The sequence below is a fragment of the Rhea americana genome, unplaced genomic scaffold (assembly GCF_003343005.1).
Source record: "Rhea americana isolate MKP2758 unplaced genomic scaffold, rheAme1 scaffold_29, whole genome shotgun sequence".
In the NCBI taxonomy this organism is placed as follows: Eukaryota; Metazoa; Chordata; class Aves; order Rheiformes; family Rheidae; genus Rhea; species Rhea americana.
Window position 1 is genome coordinate 5,726,728 of NW_028186412.1, and position 21,423 is coordinate 5,748,150.

General features: G+C 36.7%; 1 protein-coding gene across 3 annotated transcripts; it reads right to left on the reverse strand.

The window, feature by feature from the left end:
• Positions 1–1,593: 1,593 nt before the first annotated feature.
• Positions 1,594–20,099, reverse strand: CUNH11orf65 (chromosome unknown C11orf65 homolog). 3 transcript variants are annotated; one of them, XM_085309061.1, is made up of 9 exons: positions 18,953–20,099; positions 17,265–17,357; positions 15,109–15,162; positions 13,222–13,425; positions 11,614–11,747; positions 7,563–7,733; positions 7,278–7,333; positions 4,397–4,590; positions 1,594–1,731 (listed from the first exon to the last, which is right to left on the reverse strand). In XM_085309061.1, the coding sequence occupies exons 1-8, from the start codon at positions 19,058–19,060 to the stop codon at positions 4,433–4,435; spliced, it is 978 nt and encodes a 325-aa protein (XP_085165187.1). In that variant the 5' UTR covers positions 19,061–20,099; the 3' UTR covers positions 1,594–1,731; positions 4,397–4,432. The 3 variants fall into 3 exon arrangements, with proteins under 3 accessions (XP_085165187.1, XP_085165189.1, XP_085165188.1); XM_085309063.1 differs by lacking the exon at positions 4,397–4,590; XM_085309062.1 differs by lacking the exons at positions 1,594–1,731; positions 4,397–4,590 and adding an exon at positions 6,651–6,819.
• Between the last annotated feature and the right edge of the window lie 1,324 nt (positions 20,100–21,423).

The window sequence follows — 21,423 nt, forward strand, 5'->3', positions numbered from 1 at the left end:
TTCTGAAAGCAAACACTAGGTAGAATCTTGGCTTCACATCCTTAATAGGAGGAGACCCCTCCTTATTTGCACAGGTCCAGCCCCAACCAGTCCTCTACTCTGTTCTTGTCCATTGCTAAAAGAGCAAGAGGTATGGCTAAATYTTTTCCACCACTGTCCAAAAGGCTAGCAGGTTATTTCAAGCCTTCTGCCAGGACCATGACRTGCTCTGTCAGGGCTCAAGTGATCTCGGTAGCATCACTGAGCACTCTATTTTCATCACTTACTGGGCAGCCCACTGGACAGCTATCTGTTTCTCCTGCTACACTATCTCTGACATCTCAAGGGTGATGTAGCACTGGGTAGAGCAATTCTGAAGCTGTTTTTAGGTGAAGAACTTGCTCTCCACTTGATAAATTTATGGCATAGTGTAAATGCTTGCAGTCAACCTGTGTTTATGTCAACAGTCTTGTAAGATGTTTCTTGCAAGCAGTAATGTATATATACAGTGTTTTCATCTGCCTTCCCCTCTCAGTTCTTCAAAATTGCTTTTCTTTGATTAAAAAGGCTCTGAAATAGTGCCAGTCATACTCCTTATGTGCTTATACACAAAGAATGTGAGAGGGTGGAGAAGGGAGAGAAACAGAGACAGATTGTGTGCCTTTCAAACCACTGTGAAAGAAAAAAGTTTCCAGTGTTCAGTGACACTGTGTATGTTCAGTTTGACTGTACGTCTGGACTGGTATTCAGTATCCTGAACACTAGTTACTAAGTCACCTCTCTGTTCCTAAAGTACTCTTCACACTRCAAGTGCAGAAAAATCTTGGCCATCCAGAACAAGTATTTGATTCACAGACATTTTTTAATAGCCTGATCTTTTTACCAAAAGCCTGTTTTGGACCCCCTCTATGTTTGCTTTTACAAAAYCAGAATTGACTGAACTTCTAAATTGGAAATCTCATGTTCTGGAAACTAGACAAGTGGCACAGCAGCAGTGAAGCCATTTACTAAAATTTAGTTGTGCTTCTGCACCAGTTACAACTCGTTTTATAGACAGCAGGGCAGCTATCAAGCATAAAGTTCTTTTTAGCCTGTAATGTCTTGACCAATATTATGGAATAGATTTTTTTTTCTGATGGACAAGATTAATTTCTTAGTGCTTGGAAAATTATCTTGTGTCAGATGTCAACACCTACAGTACCAAAATGACAATTCCTTAAACTGAGTAGAAATCTGTATAACTGTGCTTTTTGGCACATCATTTAACAATGGACAGTTGAGTGTTTTCCCTTCTATTATGTAAGCATCTATATTACTGAATGACCTATTTAAATATTTTCATCTTAAAAAAAGACCTAATTCTGCTACGAGACTTCCATCTTTTCAGTTCTCGCTGCTCCATCATACAATCTGATAGCATTTTTTATTAATGCTCACAGCATTTTTACAATATATAACCTCAATGAAGAAAGAGCGGATTGCTATTTTTTTTTTCCAACTACACAAGGATCTGTCAGATTGTCACAGAAGGTGTTGGAATTCTGTATGAGACCACTTCACTTACATATAGTCTTTCCAAAAATTACCTGCATCTGTGACAGAAAATTCTTCAGATTTCCCATAGAGAGAGATTTTTATTCAAAGAGGATAAGGCATTTAGTTGTAGGCATCGCTCAGGTGTCTGTAGCTATTGCAGAGAGAGAATGATGGCTTCGGAAACTTTATCCATAAGTGTTCCATACAAATTTCAGACTATAACAAAAGCAGCAAATAATAATTAGGTAGTTGTACCTCCTCTCTCCCAACTTACCCGAAAAATCCCAGAAAACTGCCAGTCATTCTATTCCTTTGATTAAACAATCTATAATTAAATGTCAGTTAGCATCAGTAATTAAATGTGCATGCAGTCATTCAAAGGACACTGTGAAATTACATAGTTGTACAATAGCAAAAGCTTGCAGTATGCATGTTCCATACCCTATTTTCCATCCTCGCCTTCCTGTTCTTTCAGGCAATGTCCTTTCTTACCAGAAAGGCAGCATAGCATAAATTTTTATCAAGACGCTTATTATTTGATACAGAGTTGTAGTTTCAGTCCTCCAGTCTGACTCTGTCTCCAGTCCCCCAACATGCTGTGGAAGTGCTAAATAACACRTGCCAGTTGCTCGAATAAGCACTTCCCATTGGCACGTTCCAAACTTAATGCTGCGGTGTGAGAAACTCTTAGTCTCRTGTTCTTGTTCAGCATTTGTGACTAACCAATAACCCCTACAATGGGAGAAGGCTCAGAGGGTGAGGTGCCCCACGAACTTCAGGAATAGTGTAGGATGCAGCTMATTAATCAMAACTGACTTTATCTCAACACAAAGGGGACCAGGGGGTGACCTCTATGTTAGATAAGCAGCTGTGTCTGTTGAATGGATCAACWGGTGTAAATGTTTCTTCCCGARTTTATCAAGAGAATGTGAATGTCTGCCTGAGATTAGCTAGACYAGCACTGGGGAAGTGTATAGGAGGTTCAACCCAATGCAGAGTATAAAACCTGAACAACTAAAAGAAAGGAATTTTGAAGCGAGCAATGAGCTTGAGCTGGTTTCAATCCACATGTTCCTTCTTGGCGACTGCCGATGCCCAGCATTGTGATGGTGAGCATATTATAGAGACTGTTAATGGCAACAACACTGGTATTGTGTTGGATATTGTTGAACTGTACATTGCAATTGCTGTATTTTATTAAGTGTATACACTTCTAGAGTATATTGCTGTATCACTCTGCTAAATCAAAAATCCCCTATAACATCAAATATCATCAAAGTAAACTTTTATATTAAACACTGCACTCTCCACGTGTGCAGAATCTAAAAGAAGCTGGCCAGAGAGTACTGGACTCTGACAGCCCTTCAGGACTAAACCAGTATATTATTTTTGAGACTTTCATTCCATGTCGTTTGCCAAGATATCGGGAATAACTCTCAACCTGATGCAAATTTTTAATATGAAAGTAACATCAGCTTAATTAAAATTTAAAAATTAAAAGTCAGTTACTCTAGTCAGACAGAATAATGAAGTAGTATCTTACCAACATCCTTAGTATCTTAGGTCATAATTGCTTAGTGCATGTATGTGTGTGTGGGGAGGGTCAGTTTCTGAAATAAATCTATGATGTTGCAGCTTATCTGCAGTTGGCTTTCTATACTGCTGAGTGGCATGTTGCATGAACAGGGGGCAGGAGGAGATTATCTCAGGGTGTTTTGAGAATATAAAGCCTGCTGGGCCAATGTCGGAGGACTGTGCATGTTGGAAGGAGCCAAACTTGCTGCAGTGCTACCCACATCCCCTTTTGGACTGGGTTCCTCAGATGAACTGTTTCCCAAGCTAAGTCTGTGTATTGCTTGGAGAAAACAAGCTGATGCTGTCCAAAACACAAGTCAGAAATTAAATGATAATTGAACAGTGTGGGCAACCATGGATTCAGCCTGCTTGACCCCATAGTCCCCCTCTCCTCTTTCATTTTGCATTATAGACAGAGACTTCAGTTAAGCAAAATTTAAGATGAATTGCATGGCTCCTTACAAATGACAGCTTATCCTTCAGCCAGACAAGGTCCTTAGGTTTCATCTTCCCTAAAATGGATACTGACTGCAACAACATATCCCCTTACAACTTGGCTTTCCTGAGCAGTTTCTGCATTCAGTTTTTTCTCATTTGTTTTACCCCGGCAGTAATGCTTACAGAAATAAGAATGGATGTGGCTTTCTTGCTAGGAGGCTCCAGCTACTTTCTGTTTAGTCGGCAGTGAACCYAGTTATACAGTATATGTGTTTCTTTTGATAGGTGCCCAGCATATCACAACATAAAGCCAAAAAAAAAAAAAAACATTGGAGGAAGATTGTGTGGCAGCAACGCTCTCTTGCGTATGGCTGGACTTGGGGGAAACTGTTTGCATACTAGAACTTTAAGAATGACTGTTAAAAGTAAAAGAAAATGGTCTTAGACAGAGGGACAGAACAATCACAGTTTACCAGTGGACTGGGAAATGTAGTAAAYAGATATTTTCAAAACAGGTTAAAGATGAAAATATCTGGCAGAGATAAGCCTAAAAATCACTATCACTTTGCMGTAATTTTCAGCTTTCAATGTAAAGCTTGTGTATTAATTTAGCCATCTATTATGCAGAAACTTTATGCTGTGCTCTGAGGAAGAAATGTGCTCTGAAAAAAGAAATTATTGCAGATAAGATTTAGAACAGAAATKGATTCTATTGTTTGTGTTCATAGAGCAGCTGGCACTACAATGCAGATGATGTTTACTTTTTTTTCTCTCAGACACACTTGTTTAGTTAGCTTCTGTTGCTGAAACTGTAACTCCACATCACAATAAAGTAGAGCAAAACATAAATGAATAGTAGCAAAATTACCATTTAGAATTTGTATCCATTGGAGAAATTTCTTCCTCAAAGAAAAGGTGTATTTGCTGGTGTTACATTTGGTCTTGATGYGAAATCTGCTTCTATTATAGGTGAGGTACTAAGGCTTGCTGTTCTTTTTAAGTTATGGTGCAGAATCTGGGACAATTCATATGTATCATGTTGTGATTTAACAAACTGGAAGCCTAAGCAGAAGAGTTGAAATGCAAGTCAGACAGTCTACAATGTAATTTAGACATTTTAAATAACTCTATCTTTACCTCTACCTGTTACACATCCTTGTAACACTAACTTACAAAAATGCTAGAGACAGTTCTATTTATGTTAGAAAAATGGAGACAGAAAAAAAGAGAATTAACTTTACCTAAGACTGCTCATATAACAAGCTGATTTCTGCTATTATGATTCATAATCTAATAGTATTGCTCTACTTTTTTTTTTACTTAATATTGCTCTACTTTTAAAAAATAAAAGCAAAATACAGTCTGATTTTCTTTTTGAGAAGTATTAAGGATAGTTTGTTGGCCATTTTTTTTCCAGACAGCAGTATTAGTCCTAAATTACATCAAACAATTTCAATTATGTTAGTTTAAATGAGAATACTATCATCTGGCTCAGTATTTGATTTTGTTTTTGTTTTYTGATTTGCCTCACTTCCCTAATCAGTCAATACGGTATGTTAACATGCCTAGACATTGCATAATATGTAGGTAGATCATACACAGTAAAAGCCTCTTGGCTATGTCAAAACACAGAAACTTAAGCCTAAAAGTGATGCCTTAACAGCYCTACTGTTTAATTAAAAACAGTTTTTAAATCAGTCTATTCAGATCTGYGAAAACCATTGTGGATACAAATCACGATGTAACATATATCTGTTTATAACTATCTCTTATCTGTTTAATCTTAATTCTGTCATTGACATGCAAGGTCTTGTAAGGTAACCACAATATATGAGGTATTCCATTACGGTAAACATTATATATGGAATGATAACAAAGACCTTTGGGACTGTGGTTCTCCTCAGGCTATATGATGGTAACATAAAGYAATAGGGTGTTTTGTCATCACTCAGTTCAAATTAGCCAATTTTACTTTATGTAACACATGAAATTAAGCTTTTGAGCCCCCTATTTGCACTATTGCTCTTCCCAGTTGCTTTCCTTCCTACTCCTATGATATTTTTCACCCTTACTTCTTAAGGTTTCCAAGCATTCTTCTTTTTAATTCCAAATGCCCTTAATGAATATGGCTTTCAGCCTGTCTCTCTAGTACTTTACTAATTGTTTCTCATTTTCATTGAAGTAGCTGTATTACAAATGTTATACAGATGTATGACASCTGTTTATTACAGGTGTATCTTTTTATACTGTTTGCTGCTGTGAAAGAATTATTCATCACTTAAAGGCATGCTTAAAGCATTTGAAGTTACATAATGCTTGAAAAAGTTACATGTATGTAAAATTATTTTGATAAATTAATCAGTATAAGCAGAAAAATCCGTTTTACATTTATATCCCATTGCATTGTCCAATCACTCTTTRTTAGAGGTATGAATGTTTCAGTAATCAAGTGATCCAATTAGCTGCATGTTCTGAGGAGCTTTGTGGATTTCTTAATAGGAGAAAGAGGCTGTAAAATATGTTCAGTATATAAAGCAAGTCTTTTATTTTGAATATTGGCTGCTGCAGTGCATTTAACACATCCAATTTATAAATAACTCACTTGGTATTTGTCTTCCAAATATGTCTATGAACTAATCAAAATTTACTGAAAAATTATTTATCATCCACTAGACAGAAAACTAAGGCTTCCCTTTGTAGGATGCTCTATTTTTGCATGGTATGAAGGTGATCATGGAATGATATGAACCAAATGCTTTGCTGAAAGACTTATGAGATCACTCCAACAAATTGATGTCTGGCCATTGTGACAATTTTTTTGTCATATGCAAGATGACACACATTTCCTAACACTGGAAGTACAAAGGATAGACCAAATAYAAGTGCTGCGAAGAACAGCATTTACCTTCATGTGATTGACTGTTGCTCTTCAAAAAGAACAATAGAGAACAAAATGAATTTAATTCTAAAATATATTAAGTACATAAGCAGTTGTATTACAATCTTCAATAATAAAACCAGGTGTCAGCAATAAGACAATAAATGAAAATCATATTACATCATCCCAAGAACTAATAAATTTTCATAGCTTAAAATAAAACTGTAGATACAACTGTGATTATTCTGAATAATTCAAAAATTTAGAAAGTATACAAAAATCTGGATGACTGAAACAGTTGCATGTTTCAAAGTATGCTTTACCAACCAGTAAGGCCTTGGGATTCTGCTCATTGTCTTGTTACATATAGCTACAGAGTAGCGTTCATGACAATAATTGGGTAAGATGCTTGACTGTGAAAAGAAAGAGACAATTTTTTTTAAACAGACAGTGTCAGTTTATGATGAGAGTGACTAGTATTTGCTTATTGTCTCAAACATGAACATTTCCTGTGTCTGGACAACCAGTGAACCTTAGAACTAAATGCTGAATCATGATCAGCTACAGTGAGTTCAGTACAAAGTATTTGCCTTTCAAAAGTACTTTCTCCTGGAGTTCTAAATTTTACACCCCTTTTCAATTGTTAGATTAAAACATAATTTCACATTTTAATTCACTACCATAAAAATAGATTGATAAATTATACACACAGTACTTTTTATGGAGTTTATATTGCGGACCTAGAAATTCAGTAAGTTACAGAAAAAAGTCACTGAGAAAAACAAGGAATCTTGTTGCTACTTTTACATTAATCTTAAAAATTAAACCGTACTTATGAAAACTCACTGCTATTATAGAGATAGTCACTTACCTTGACAGTTAGCAGAAGAATTGCTTGTTGCAGTTTTATTCCATTGGCTTATATACCTAAGCACATTAAAACAAACATACATTCTATTTAATGCATTGCAATTTACAAAATCCTACAAAGTAATATATCTTTAGTTTTATTTGATGGTCTGTTTTAGTCAGAATTTAGAAATACCTCCTAATGCACTGAACTACAGGGCTCTGTAGCGACATTTAGACAGAATTTTACCAAACTTTATCACTAAGGATTAAGTCTTCCAAAATAAGATCCCAAGCATATACTTACTCCTCATAGTTGAGTGCATTTGTCCATCTCAGTATTTCATCYACTTCCCAGTCCATTACATTGTCTGATCCTTCTTTCTCAACAGTGTCAACTATGCCTTCTGCAGCCCTTTGAATTAAGATCGCAGCAGTAGGATCTTCTGTTGTGACCCACAAACTTCCTGCATAATACCTAACAAAACAGGAAGCAAGAACTTTTTTTTTTTTTTTTTAATGCTGCTTAGGACAGTCATTACTGCTTAACTATTCCATATACTAAGTCTACCTGAATTAAAGTTACCTAGCAACAAATCCAAATAAAGTGTGCAGTTGATCAGAGGTTCTAGGCCAAAGAGAAAAGCACAGGCTGCCTGACTCCATTATCAGTGGGACCTAKGATGATTAACAGTGGAGGAACTGCCGAGAACCACTGCTGAGAGTTGGCACCAGGTATCATCATCCTTGAATGAAATTTTGGGAACCCRTATCTGTTTTCAAGAAGCTGGCTATTTACCCTGTGGAGCTTCTCAACTCTCAGCTTTCAAGTCAACAATTTGGAGTAGGCAGTCATAACAAGGCTTCTGAGGCCATCCTCCACAGTTTCTACCCTCAGGTAATATACACAGGAGATGGTCATCCATTCATTCATTCACTTTCAGCTCTTCAATTGTGAGGGTGGGACAAGCAGGTGGATACCTCTGTTAGGATGCAATTTCCATATGGTGCCCAGCACAGGAAAGCTGCAGTTACATAAAGACTACTACTTGATTATCCACAGGCCTCAATAAACTGTTAGGGTTTATTGGGTTTATTTAAGAATCATGGTGGAGTCTCTCTCGCTTTCTGTAATGTCCTTATTGCACACCGTGGTTAAGTGGAATGCACTTTTGGTTACCTAAAGTGAGATAGGGCAGCATATAACAGCGTGCAGAGAAACATTCCTCAAGTCCTCCGAATTATGGATACTTACTGTGCCCTGCATAACCTCCATATTGGTGAGGTGACACCTATATGGGTGAATCTTTCCATCCTAGCTGGAGTGGCAAGGACCAGTTTCTTTGGTGAGTATACTCTCAGCTCTCTGCAAGATGGGAGGATGCTCCTGACAGCTACCATTTGTGTCCAGGTGTGCCTGGAAAGCTAAGGGGCAAGATCATGCTCAGTGCCCAAGAGCAGGCTACAACATGACGAACCAGACTACAGCTTTTTGCAGTGTGGTAAATGTTTTGAGATGAATAAAAAACTGTCTTAATATCCAGTCATATGTTTAACATCCCCTCTCATCTCTGCTCCACAACTGTGACAAGGTTTGTGTGATTAGCTGTTGCACCTTATCTGGGAGATTTGTAAGGGCAAGGGAGGCCTAGCCAACTGAAGCATCTCTGCAGAATGGAAAGGTACCTCCTGCCAAGGAAGTATCTTCCTCCCAGTATGACGAGCTTCTGTTCCATACCCACCTTTCTCTCAGCTCCCAGGAGAAATGAGTGTTGTCCTGTCACTAGGCTTTTTGCTGAAGCACCCTCTTCAGATGGACCACTCCACCACCCTAACAGTGGGCCACCAACACTACATGAGCCAGGCTGTCATCTCTGTACGTGCTGCTCCAGCCCAGTGAATATACATGCAGGGAAGGCCCATAGCTTTAACCAAGGCTAAAAAATCTGAGTACAAGGCAGTACATGCTGAGCAACAGGATGGTGGGTGTGAAGGTATGTTCCCCCCAAAGCTCCATTCAAGATCTCTGTAGTAGAGACACATCTGCCACCATCTCCTGCAACACAGTACAGCTATAGACCCTGATCTTTAAGATGGTCTTCATCACATGAAGGCAGACCTTTCCGCACCTGGTAGCAATCATGAGGTTGTCAATCTCCTGACAATACCACCAGCATATCCTGCTATCAAAGAAGCTTTTGGCCCTTTCTACAGCACAGGCTGAACAACAGGGTCATTTCTTGGAGGCCCACGTGGCACCAAACTGGTGTCCTCTGAAGTGTCAGAGGAAAAATAGATGGAAAGGGAGGGAAGCGGACAGCTGGTAAGTATGCCTGTGGCAGGGGCAGAGAGGCAGTAAAAACGGACAAAAGAAAAGAGAAAGTAAAAAGCAAGGGGGTAGAGCAAGAGAAGGCAGGCTGAGTAAAAAAGGGAAAAGACACTGAAGCAATAGAGAGATCAGTGGAAGGAGCAAACTGCAAAAAGTTGAAAGCTAATCGTTAACAGCTAAATGAAGACAAAGACATAATTTCACCATATAGCAGCATATCAAGGTCCATATATATGCTTAATGGTTTGAAAACACTCTTTTGGCACATACATACTTGATACCAGCCAGGGACCTAGCAGTGGTACAGGGAGCTCATTGGTTTGCACCTCTGTAATCTCAACAGGTGTTGGGAGAATATTAACCAAATATTTGCATCGTGTCTTCTTTTCCAAAGGGAATCTAATTTCCACATATCAAAGCTGCTCCATGACCCAAACTAGCACGTGGTAGGTGATGAGGATTGGGTGATTTGCTTCAAAAGCATACAGGTGCCTAGAGCTAAAACACTGATGTAGATAAAGCCTCAGAAACTAGTTTCTGTTTTTTTTAAACTTATTAAAATATTAGTAAAATTTAGCTGCCAGTCTTTAAACAAAAATGATTGCGCCTATCAGTGGTAATTATCTGTGCTACACTTTGTAATAAGAGCTCAGTAGATCAAACACACATGCTTACGCTCTACTGAACGAYTACAGCTGGACTAAGAACTACTCTACAAACTCACTCAGTATTGCAGCACTGCATCTCTTATAGGAAAGATTTGTTTTATTTCACAGATATAGAATAGCCTTATGAGCCACTAGGAATAAACTAATGTACATAGAATATATCCATAATCATTCTGCTGGATTTCATTTCAACATTATCACCACCAACCTTTCTGGTTTAAACTCTGCTTTCTGGTTTGAAACACAGCATCCTGAAATGAGTCAGGTCTTACTTTTCATGCTAAACAAGTATTTACATTTCCTGCCCTTTCACTCGTGGAGTCTTGTAAAATTTCRTGTCCATTCTACATTATTCAACATGTATATTAAACAACGGAAACAAACAGTAAATAGATAAGTAATTAATCTCCAGTGCAAGAAATAATAGGGAAGAGGTCACCTAGGAGAAAAGATACAACTTTCCATACCACCTTCAAGGCAAAAACAGTTCCCAAATTTTACAAGCTTTACATCATTCCAATAATATTTTAGGTTTGTGAATAAAGAAGACATAGGTCATCATTTTCATTACACCTTGTTTAAAGAGCTATTTAACACGTGACATTCCACAAACCAAAATGCCTCCAAAACCAAGTGTACAATACCATATAAAGGGCTCACTTAGCTTTCAAATGCAAATTTTATTTGGTCTAATATTAGAAGCTAATATTAGCTAATAGCTAAAGCAGGCTAAGTTAGAATCCATAAACAGCCAACAAAGATGCGAGTTTTCAGAAAGTGAGTCGTCCTACCTAGGAACTCAACCTCTCTAACAGTCAACATACCAAAGAACTAAGGAGGGGCTGAATCATTCCTTGGACATGCCTATTTTTATTCACTGATAACTGAGGAAGGCTAGGCACTTAATTTTAGACTAGGTGCTTAGATTTTCATATGATGATGGTGTTGGTAAGCTACATGAAGAGGGCATTTATCTATGGAATTTCCACACAAGTCCAGAAAGCAGTTTTTATGTTCTTCTGTCACAACATCTCTGCAGCGCTGTCAAATATCAACAGGGAAATCCACAGAGAGAGGTAATACAACTTGGAATAATGTTGCTTTTCTCTGGCTGGGGCCCAAAGGACCAGATGTATAGTTGTAGTGTCATTTCATTAACAGAAACCCAGAGTAGCTTTGCTCACAATGAGAGTAGCTCAAATAATATTCAGTATGACTTGATACAGAACTTGTTTATCATGTATATTTTTTAATTAAGCAGRAAAATTAATTATTTCTGAAAATAGCCATGACAAAATTACTGTTCTAAACATACAAAAAAAMCCCTACGCACATGTCAGAAAAATGTATTATTAACTCACATCTTTTTCATCCATTCAATTTTTCTCCTTTTTCGCTTTTTCTCAATTTCTTGTTTCCTCTTCATCCTAGAGTAATGAAACTCCTCTGCCTTTTTGTTTCCCTCATCTGTTATAGGATCTATAGTCTTCCAAAACTGTTGGTAAATGTGACATATTGAGAGAATTACATTAGAGTACCATTGCTGATGTTTTTAAACTTTAGCATGTATGTTCTCATAGGTCATATGCTTTGGTCTTTTATGTTGACAGTGTTTATAGATGTACCATTTTACGTTTTACTTAAACACTTAGTATAATATGCCTCATTAGAATCTGTTTTGTATCTTTTAAGCTACTGTGTCTTATCACAAATACAAATTCAACTACCATTGTTCCATCTGCACAAAATCTGCCACCTCTGGAGTTCTGTATCCAGTTCTGGGCTCCCCAGTGTAAGAAAGAGAGACATGGACATACTGGAGCGAGTTCAGCGAACGACTACAAACATGATTAAGGGATTGGAGCATCTCCCATATAAGCAAAGGCTGAGAGAGTTGGGACTGCTCAGCCTGGAGAAGAGAAGACTGAGGGAGGGATCTTATGTATATAAATATCTGAAGGGAGGATGTAAAAAGGATGGGGCCAGACTCTTTTCAGTGATGCTCAGTGACAGGACAAGAGGCAATGGGCATAAAATGAAGCACAGGAAGCTCTGTCTGAATCCACAGAAAAACTCAAATGGTGAGAAATACAGCCAGAAAATAATACCCCAAGTTTAAATTCTATGTAAACGTAAATGAAAAGCAGTCTGTTAACACTCCACAAGATGGTACACTTTTTTTTTTTTTTTTTTKTTATGAAATCCTTAGGGGCTAAGAATAATTGCTCTAACTACACCTAGGTTAGGTTAGCGTCAGAACTAGGGAAGCACAACAGTTCAACAGAAATGTTTCACTTCCCTGCAGTATCAGACAGTAAGTAGCCACCCTTAAACTTTTAGGTAGATAACACTCAAGAAAACTATTTGGTTAAACATTCTTCAGGTCAAATTACTACTAGAACACTGTCTTTGTGCAGACATTTCATCTTGAAGAAATACTGCCAAAGATACAATTGTTTCCAGAATTTAAAAAATGCCCCATTATTTTAACATAATTTGATGCTGCAATTTTCTACTTTTTTATACCATACACTATAAAAAGTCTTTACTATAGAAGTATGTTTATCAATCCCAAATTTTGCCACAAATAATGTATTTTATTAACTGTTAATCTAAACATAGTTAAGAGTTAATGCAACAGAGTGTTTCATTTCATTGTTCTTATTTAAGCACTATACTGTATCTTTACAACTAGGTCTATTTCATAGCTGACAAGGTCTTGYGGGATAGTACTCAGAGCTATTTAAACACATTCTTAGTCAGGATGATATTCAATGACTAAGTTAGGAAGAATGTATTACAAATAATGTAGACCTTCAGTCATTAAATAAAATGACAACCAAGATCTTGTCTATGGTGATTTGATATATGGACTATGTGAATAAGGTTTCAGCTCACACGTGCAGCAACTGTGAGGAAAAAGATGAGTTAATGTATTAGGGAAAAATAATTTGCTTTTCTTTGCTTACTCTGAYGGAAAGAAGTCTCCAACCATTGTTCTCTATACGCTTGTACCAGCCACTGCCATCATCCTTCCAGACCTTTCCAAGAATCCTTTCTTGTAACAGCTGCTTGGGGTTTGGTTTTGTATAGTCTTTAGGGCTGCTGGCACACATGTCCACAATAGGTCTATGAGTGAATATTTTGTAATAAATATTTGGAGGAAAATTAGCCTGTAGAGAAATACTATGTTAGAACATGAGCTGGCTTTTTAGAAGTTGGAATTTCAGAACTGAAAGTTTATTATAAGCTCAGATATGAATTCCATATATGCAGAAATTATATTTGGTAATTAAATAGACTTTATTAACGATTAAAAGAGGATACACCCGTATGTATAACAGTTTGTTAAAACAGCAATAAATTCTTTGGGTTTCTTTAAAACTCAGTCGATCGAACTGCCAAGTGATTTATTGTATAACTGCACTCAGTAACTATACAACTGAATCAATCTAACTTCTGTTAAAATTACTGTAATTGCCCAGCAAACATTGGTCTATGTAACATGGTCTCAGAAAACACACTAAAAGTCTTGATTCCATCGTTCAGTCCTTGTCTTGCTAATAAGAAAGAAAATGGAAATGTTCCACCCATGCTGYTATCCCAGTATTCTTGCTAGATGTCTTAGAAAACCCTTTGTGAGAAATAGCATGTAGAGAATGGAGAATAATTTGAAAATCACAGGAGTCATTGATAATTACATCAGGTATTACCACCCACTACCAATCACTTTTGATGGAAATTATTTTGATGACAGGTAATCACACTCACTTCTCTCAGTGAAACCTGAGGAAAAGGTTCCTGTGGAACCCATCCATGAACCCTGTGGAAAGGGAACCTAAAAATATCACTAACAATTCAGAATGATGGGACATACCTTGTTAAAATAACCTTCTTCCTTTTTATATTCGTTATGGTGCCAGCAGCTGCTGAGGGATAAGTTGACTCTGAAATTCCCATCCTCATACTCTTTACTTCACACTGATTTACTAAAGAGGATCATCTTGTAAGTAGTAAAACTRGCACCCTGACCTCTAACCTGAATAGAAGGCTAAGTAGTGTTTAATGCTTCACTAGTATCATTTAGAATTGACATGATGTGCATTAATGATGTTTCATTTATGAGGCAGTGTTAAATAAAGAGAAGAAGGTCTGGAAGAGGAATGAAATAATTACAGAAGAAGAAATTTAGCAGAAACAGTCAGTCAGACAGCTGGGCAATATTTGTACTTCAAGAGTACAAGTATTTTATGCCTAAATCTAAGCACACACATATACCAAGACATTTCAACTAAAAGACTATTTAAGCATTTATGTACTATTTTTCAAACCTTGCTGTAGTAAGATTCTAAATCAGAGCCTACGCACCACAGACTCCCTCTACAGTTAACAGAGCTGGAAAGTCACTTCCACAGAGCAATTTACCACAGCTAAAATGTTAATTGTCCTCTCAAAATAACAATTTCTTCCTGTTGACTATACAGGAACCTTGAACAACTGTCCTCTTTGCCAACGTATCTCAGCTATATGACTGAAGGCAGGTGGAATAAATCTGGCCATTAAAAATCTGCCATAAGAAGTTTGTTCCACTGACATCAACTTAAAAAAGATAACCTGAGCTGTACTCTTAGTAAAAGCAGACTGGCCATTAACCTCTAGGTCAATGAGACTGACAAGAACTGCAGAAATACAGATTGCTTTTCTTAGGTGCTTAATTCAATAATTTAGTAATCTAGTTTTAGTCTACCTTGGCTTGTTTATTTGAATACATTTATTTTATACAAATATGCTTAATACTTTCTTTGCATCAGAATCAATACCACAGTGAACATCACATACTGCAAAATGATACTTACACCACCTAGTCTGAATTTGATGAAAGCACCTGCTGCAACATCCAGTAACTCTGCCTGCAAGTAGAAAAGCAATAATCTACAATGGTTCCATCCTACTGAGAAATTAAGACAGGAACAGTTATGAACAACTACATAATTTACTTATTGAAAGTAAAGTTAAGCTTACAATCTCTCAGTACACATGCTGAATACAGTATTAGCTAGACAGTTGGATCCCAGGCACCAACAGAGATCCAGTACTTGGGTGGGGTTCTGCTGCCTGCAACCAAGAGGATGACCTCATGTAAGCAACGAATTTTTCATCTCAGCAAATTTTAATTGCTTGAATTATTTTCCCTGGGCCATTTCCCCTCCAGATATGTCCATTCCTTACCAAAGATGTCATAACTTCTACAGCAATGASAGAATTGGAGAATTCTGCCATTTTTAGCTCCTGATCTTCTAAGAGGTTTGTTCAGAGACATTTTGGTAATGCAAATATAAAATTCCACCTTGCAAAATACCCTCTCCCATTCTCAGATGCTTAGGAGAAAACAGAAGAAATTATTGCAGAAATAATTTCTTAGAGTGACTGCCCTCCCACCTTCTAGCATCCAGGAACATACTGAGCCAGCAGATGCATCTAAACCAACATATTTAATAATCACAAATGGACCTACCTTCTCTGGATCTAACTAATCTCTTTTTAAACCCATTTCTATCTTGTACATCTACAAAAATGTGTGTCAGTAAGTTCCAAAATTTAATTCTTCACTCTGAAAAGGTAACTCTTCTTGGGAAGGCAACCAAGCAGGAAGAGGAATTTGGGGTTGTACAAAAATCAGTCCCTGAATCACAAGGTGAAAAACAGAGAACCAGCTAGGAAGAACAATGAATCCCGACAGATAGAGAGCAGTTCTGTGACGCTAGGATCTGTAAGTTTCGTATAAGTACAGACGATTATAGCAAGATCTGGATCCAGATTCAGACTCTAAATTTTTATACCTAGATGAAGTTGTCTACATGTGAACTAGGCCCTGAGGTAGCCAGTCAATGGGGAGCTACTTGATACCACCAGTGGAGTTTAGAGAGCAATTCAGTTGACCAAGTATTGTCAATTTTTTGACAAAATGAGTCACTTTCCAGGTTCTGCCAACTGTACTTCCCAAACCTGCACTGACTATAATGACAGTGCAATTACCCAATACCACACAGATACTTTAATTAGGTGTCTGAATCTGCAGCTGAATTCCAGTCTTAATTATACTTAAGAGGCTTTCCATTTTGTTACAAATTCTTGCTATTAAAAATAAACACTGTGTTATTTAAATAAAGCTATTTTATGTCTCTGTATTTATTAATTGCAGATCTCAGAAAGAAGAAATATAGGGGCAAAGCTCTTTGGACCTTCCTTTCCAATCGCATCTGTGATGTTTGCTTTATCTTAAAATCCAGTCTAAGCAGAGAGACCACAAATGGAAGCAGAAACACATCTAGCCCTGCATGCCAAAACATACTTTTCAGATAATTGATTTTCTAAGTTTCATTATAAATTAATTCCAGTATACGACTCTGAATACTGTTTCAATTACTTGGTAATATCTGCAAAAATAGGCTCTTGATCAGGCTTGGGCCCCTCTTAGGCCCCTAGTCTACTAGAGAAACCAGAAAATATCAAAATATAATGAGCTTTCTAGCAAACAGAAAGCTACTTAAGGAAAATGCCATCTATAGTCTCTCATCAGTAAGTACACAGGAAGTCAGCTTGGTCAGTCTATAACTGCTTTTATAATTATCAGCTTTCAAATAGCTTGCAAGAAATGAACTGCTGTCCTTATATTTACTTCTAGAAGACAACTGATTTCTATATGTTTAGTCTCCTCCTTTCTTTTTTCACATCTGTTTTGTTTATGTTTTTGATGTTCAGCTCAGTTCTGCCTTGGACCACAGTTTCAATTGTGTTCAAACTCACAACACATCCAGACTGTGGGACTCAGAAAAAAACAGGGTGCAACCAAAAATGCTGTTTGATTTAAAATACTGAAATGAGCCTCATTTTACAACACTGTATCACAAATAAAGAACATTGAGAAAAGCTAAGATTCAAACATAAGTATCTTATTTCACACTGTTTTGTGTAACTTGAACAGTTATACATCAGTAAGTATAGCCCTTACCTCCCGAGGGTCAATACACTTCATCAGAAGACGAGGATCCCCTGCTCCTTTAAAGCTGATTAGTTCTTTGTAGTATTGAAATATACGCACATCCTGCAGAGAAGTGCAAAGATACTAAGAAAGCCATAGTCTTTGTATTTTCCAGTTTTGGAAAATAGCTGCAAATGGATTTTCCCACACCCAACCTTACAGAATTTAAGATGAATTGAGGCACTATCTTTGAAATGGTCTAATAAATTGTATTTATCTAAGAGAAACTAAAGACATTGTAAGAAATAGTTTCCACTAACATTAGAATAAGATAAAAATGAAAAAGCATTTAAGAGGGAAATGCAATCAGTATAAAAGTACAATCTTCTGATTTCTTAATTAGAAAGTATGTTGAAAGACTGCACCTAAATCCATCAGCTTATTACAGCTTACTGATAGATCACTTAGTAAAACTCAGCTTTTCTTCTCCAGCTTAGATTTACAAAGCTATGTCTAAAAACAATTTGTTAATACTACCCAACGTTTTAAAAATTATTTTTGGTAAGATCAGGTCATCCTGTCCAGATCCTTCCTTTTCCAGCCATCATTAACTACTCATGGCTCTTGAAGATGCATTTTCCTCCAGTAATATATCACTGTCCTTCTCCTGATGAGGGCTGTTCCTCTGAATTTGAAGCCCTTGCAAAAGATACTTATCCACGTGCCATGGACTACTACAGAAGAGAAGAGTACAAAACACAAGAAAAAACACTGCTGGTATGTGTTCATCAGTAGGTGAGCAGCAATGTTCTAGAACACTGCAATGCAAAAATTAGGATAAGTGACCTGAGTTTTAAGATTATTTTCTTCTCTTCCTTGATCCTTGTCAGTGAGTTCCTAACAATGGATATAATGCCAATAAACAGAATTTTGTAATTTGGTCAGAACACTGAGATCTTCTATGGAATTAATATAGATAAAGTAAATTAAAAACTAAAGTTGAATTCAAAGACTCTAAGTAAAAGGTAGAGTATTGTTCATGTGTACTTAGAAAGACAGGACAGTGATAAAATCACTTAATGGGGGGAAAAGAGGAGCAAGGTTGCAAACTTAAGAGGTGAAAAGGATAAGCAAGAAGGAATAAAGAGCAGGATAGCAAGAAAAAAGAGTCTTAGGAAAGCCTTCTGGCCTTAAGAAAAAAAGACGAGCAGACACTGGTGGTAGAGCCTAGAGCCAGAAAAGAAACAGGATATATACAAAAATTTGTGGGAGATAAAAGAAGAGAGAACACAAGGCAAAGCTGAAGGGAAAGACAAAGGCTCACCCAGAACAGATTCGTGGTGTGGAAACTCCCTTGCTTTTGATAAGTCAATATAAAACCATCACATACATCTCTGCACACTGTTACAATATACAATAAATACAGTATTATRTATGTCTACAGAATATATCACAATATGCTTCTGTTCACTGTTAATCACCTATTAAGAGTCAGAATCACCTCTTAGAGATTGCAGACATTTGTAATGGTGGAAGTAAGATCACATTGGAGAAATTCTCTCTCTTGGCAGAGAATTCATTGTCATTTTGGTTTAACAAAGAGAAGGATTTAACAAAGAGAAAGACGCAGTATCTCTGGAATCACATAATAATTAAAAACAAAGCAGTACTTTCGGAATCACATAATAATTAAAAACAAAGCAGTACTTTCGACTTACAATACAGCTTTTCCAACACCTCTGTATAATTCTTGCAGCATGATTCTGTTTCTCAACAGGTGCTGTAGGGAAGACACCAACTGGAATGTTCTGTCCTTCCACTGACATTACAAATATCTAAATGAAAGCAATATGCAATAATGTTGTCCATAAATATTCCAACACTGATGCAATTACTATTTTCACAGTTCTTTTATTTTAGAATCAGTTTGAAGTATGCATTCAATAGACGTCTGAAAAAAAGTCTATAAATTAGGAGTTTAAAATAGTATTCTTTTCCATTGTTTGCTTCCTGGATTCACAATCTTAAGCAGAACTCTGATGAGGAATTGTTAGAAGTTGATAAAACAGATACAAAAGATTTCCTTTTCAAGGGTCATGCATAACTACAAACAGATAATTATCATGTTCAATTGACACAACTACAATCCAATATTTTAGATGTGTATGTGAGATATAGTCTTAAGCATCTTTGTAAAATGCTCCCTTAGTGCCTTGTATTATTACAGAGATACAGGATACCACACAGATACGAATAATCTAATAACAAGAACAGTCCTAGCTAATAAAGCTCTACAAAGACCCTATGAACACTTTATGGTTTGTAATACTTAACCTGAAAAATCAATAGAGGTTATCTCTTAAATCAGACGTGTGAAGCACAGCCACACAGGAACCTGTTCTTCCATAAACAAATGACAAAGACACTATCTTTGTCACTAGCCAGTTGACTCTAGTTCTCAAATTATTTCTCAAATTAGGCACTCATGAAGATGAACAAGTAGAATTTTACTCAGGAAGCAGAATTATGTGCACAAAAGCTCATCTTTTTTTTCCCCAGCTGTATCAGCAGGTGGGCTGTTGATATTGCCTCAAAAGGTTTATTTCCACCTCTGCCGAAAAACTTTTTTCCCTCCAAGAATCCACTATGTACATCTTTGTGACTTCTAGACTGATTAATGAAACATATATTTTAGACTACCCTTGCCCAATTGCTAGATGGAATTTATTGTACCAACATTTAATTCATTTCTACTTGTTTTAGTAACTGTAACAGTAATGGGCAAAGGGGTTGCTCTCTGCACTGCTGCTAAGAAACTACACAGAACAGTTAGGATATAGAAAATGTAAAATATTAACAGCAAAAAGAAAGAAGTTTTTCCAGAAAAACCCAACAAAAAGTATTAAAATTAATAGAATGATTAGAATAAAATGAAGATTTCTTGAGCAGATAAGTTAGATACACATTTCTCAGTACATGGAGTGAAAGAACTACTGAGATTAATAAAAAGGATAGTTAAAACTAGAAATAGAACTAAGAAACTGAACAAAAAATCCCAYTCAAACTGAAAAATTAGTAATATTCTCCTAGAATACAAAAAAAAATACACTGGGAAAGGCATTTGATAATCAACAATTCTACATTATCAGTGGCATAAAAAAACAATCTAAAGGAATTTTTAGATATCTAAATATTCTGAATTTTGCCACTTTGAATGTGGCTAACTTCTACAGTGTGCCAAAACATAGAACATCCTTTCTATAGCCTCTGGAGTGATAGATCCATTTACCCTCTGTTTAAAGGGAAAAAAAAATCAGTATTACTATTTCAGTAGGAGTAACCATAGGCAGTAATTAAATTACTGATGGATCTTTTCTCTTTTCAGTGCATGCACCCAACTTCCAGTATTGCCCATGAGATTACACGTTTTCAGTGAGGGCAGAACAGATGTGGAAGTGATGACAGTTGCATAAACCTCATTAAGCAAAATGAAAGGAAGAAAAAAGAATAGATCAAGAGCTTATATGAGGAAAAGACAAAAGCTTTTCTACTACATGCAGACAACCCCTTGATACTAGAAAATTAAACACGGAGAATTATTCCCAAACACTTATAAGATGGGCTGCACAGGGGGCGGGTTTTCTTGTTGCCAGTTACCCATGTCTCTCTTCCTAAAGCCTTCTGGCTAAAGACATTGCCGCCAGCATCCAGCAAAATGTCCAGCGCTGGGCCATGTTTCTGTCCACGGAGTCTCTTTTACTTTCCTATTCATTTTTTTTTCCTGTTAAAATGTGATTGGGACTCTACAAACATACAAAGATAAAACTAGCTGATCTATAAAATAGTTTACATTCTGGAAARTGTTGATTTAAGAAAGCCTTAAGTGAGAAAACTGATTATTTAAGATGTCACTTCACCTCATTTGGCTGTAGTTTTGAGCATGCAAAAGGTGGTGCTTTTCAAAATGTTGTTAATGTACTAATAGCTCAAGATTTACCAGCAAATCCAAATGCTGTTCGTCTAGTCTTGTTTATCAGACACGCTACCTCCTTCAAAACCTTAAGAACTTAAGGAAAGCCACCACAATASTTAAGTAACGAAATGGAAACCTCCACTTTTAGATTTCTCTATTATCTTTCTTATTTTTAACTCCTTACTGTGATGGATGGGTATTTTTACCAGCTGAAAT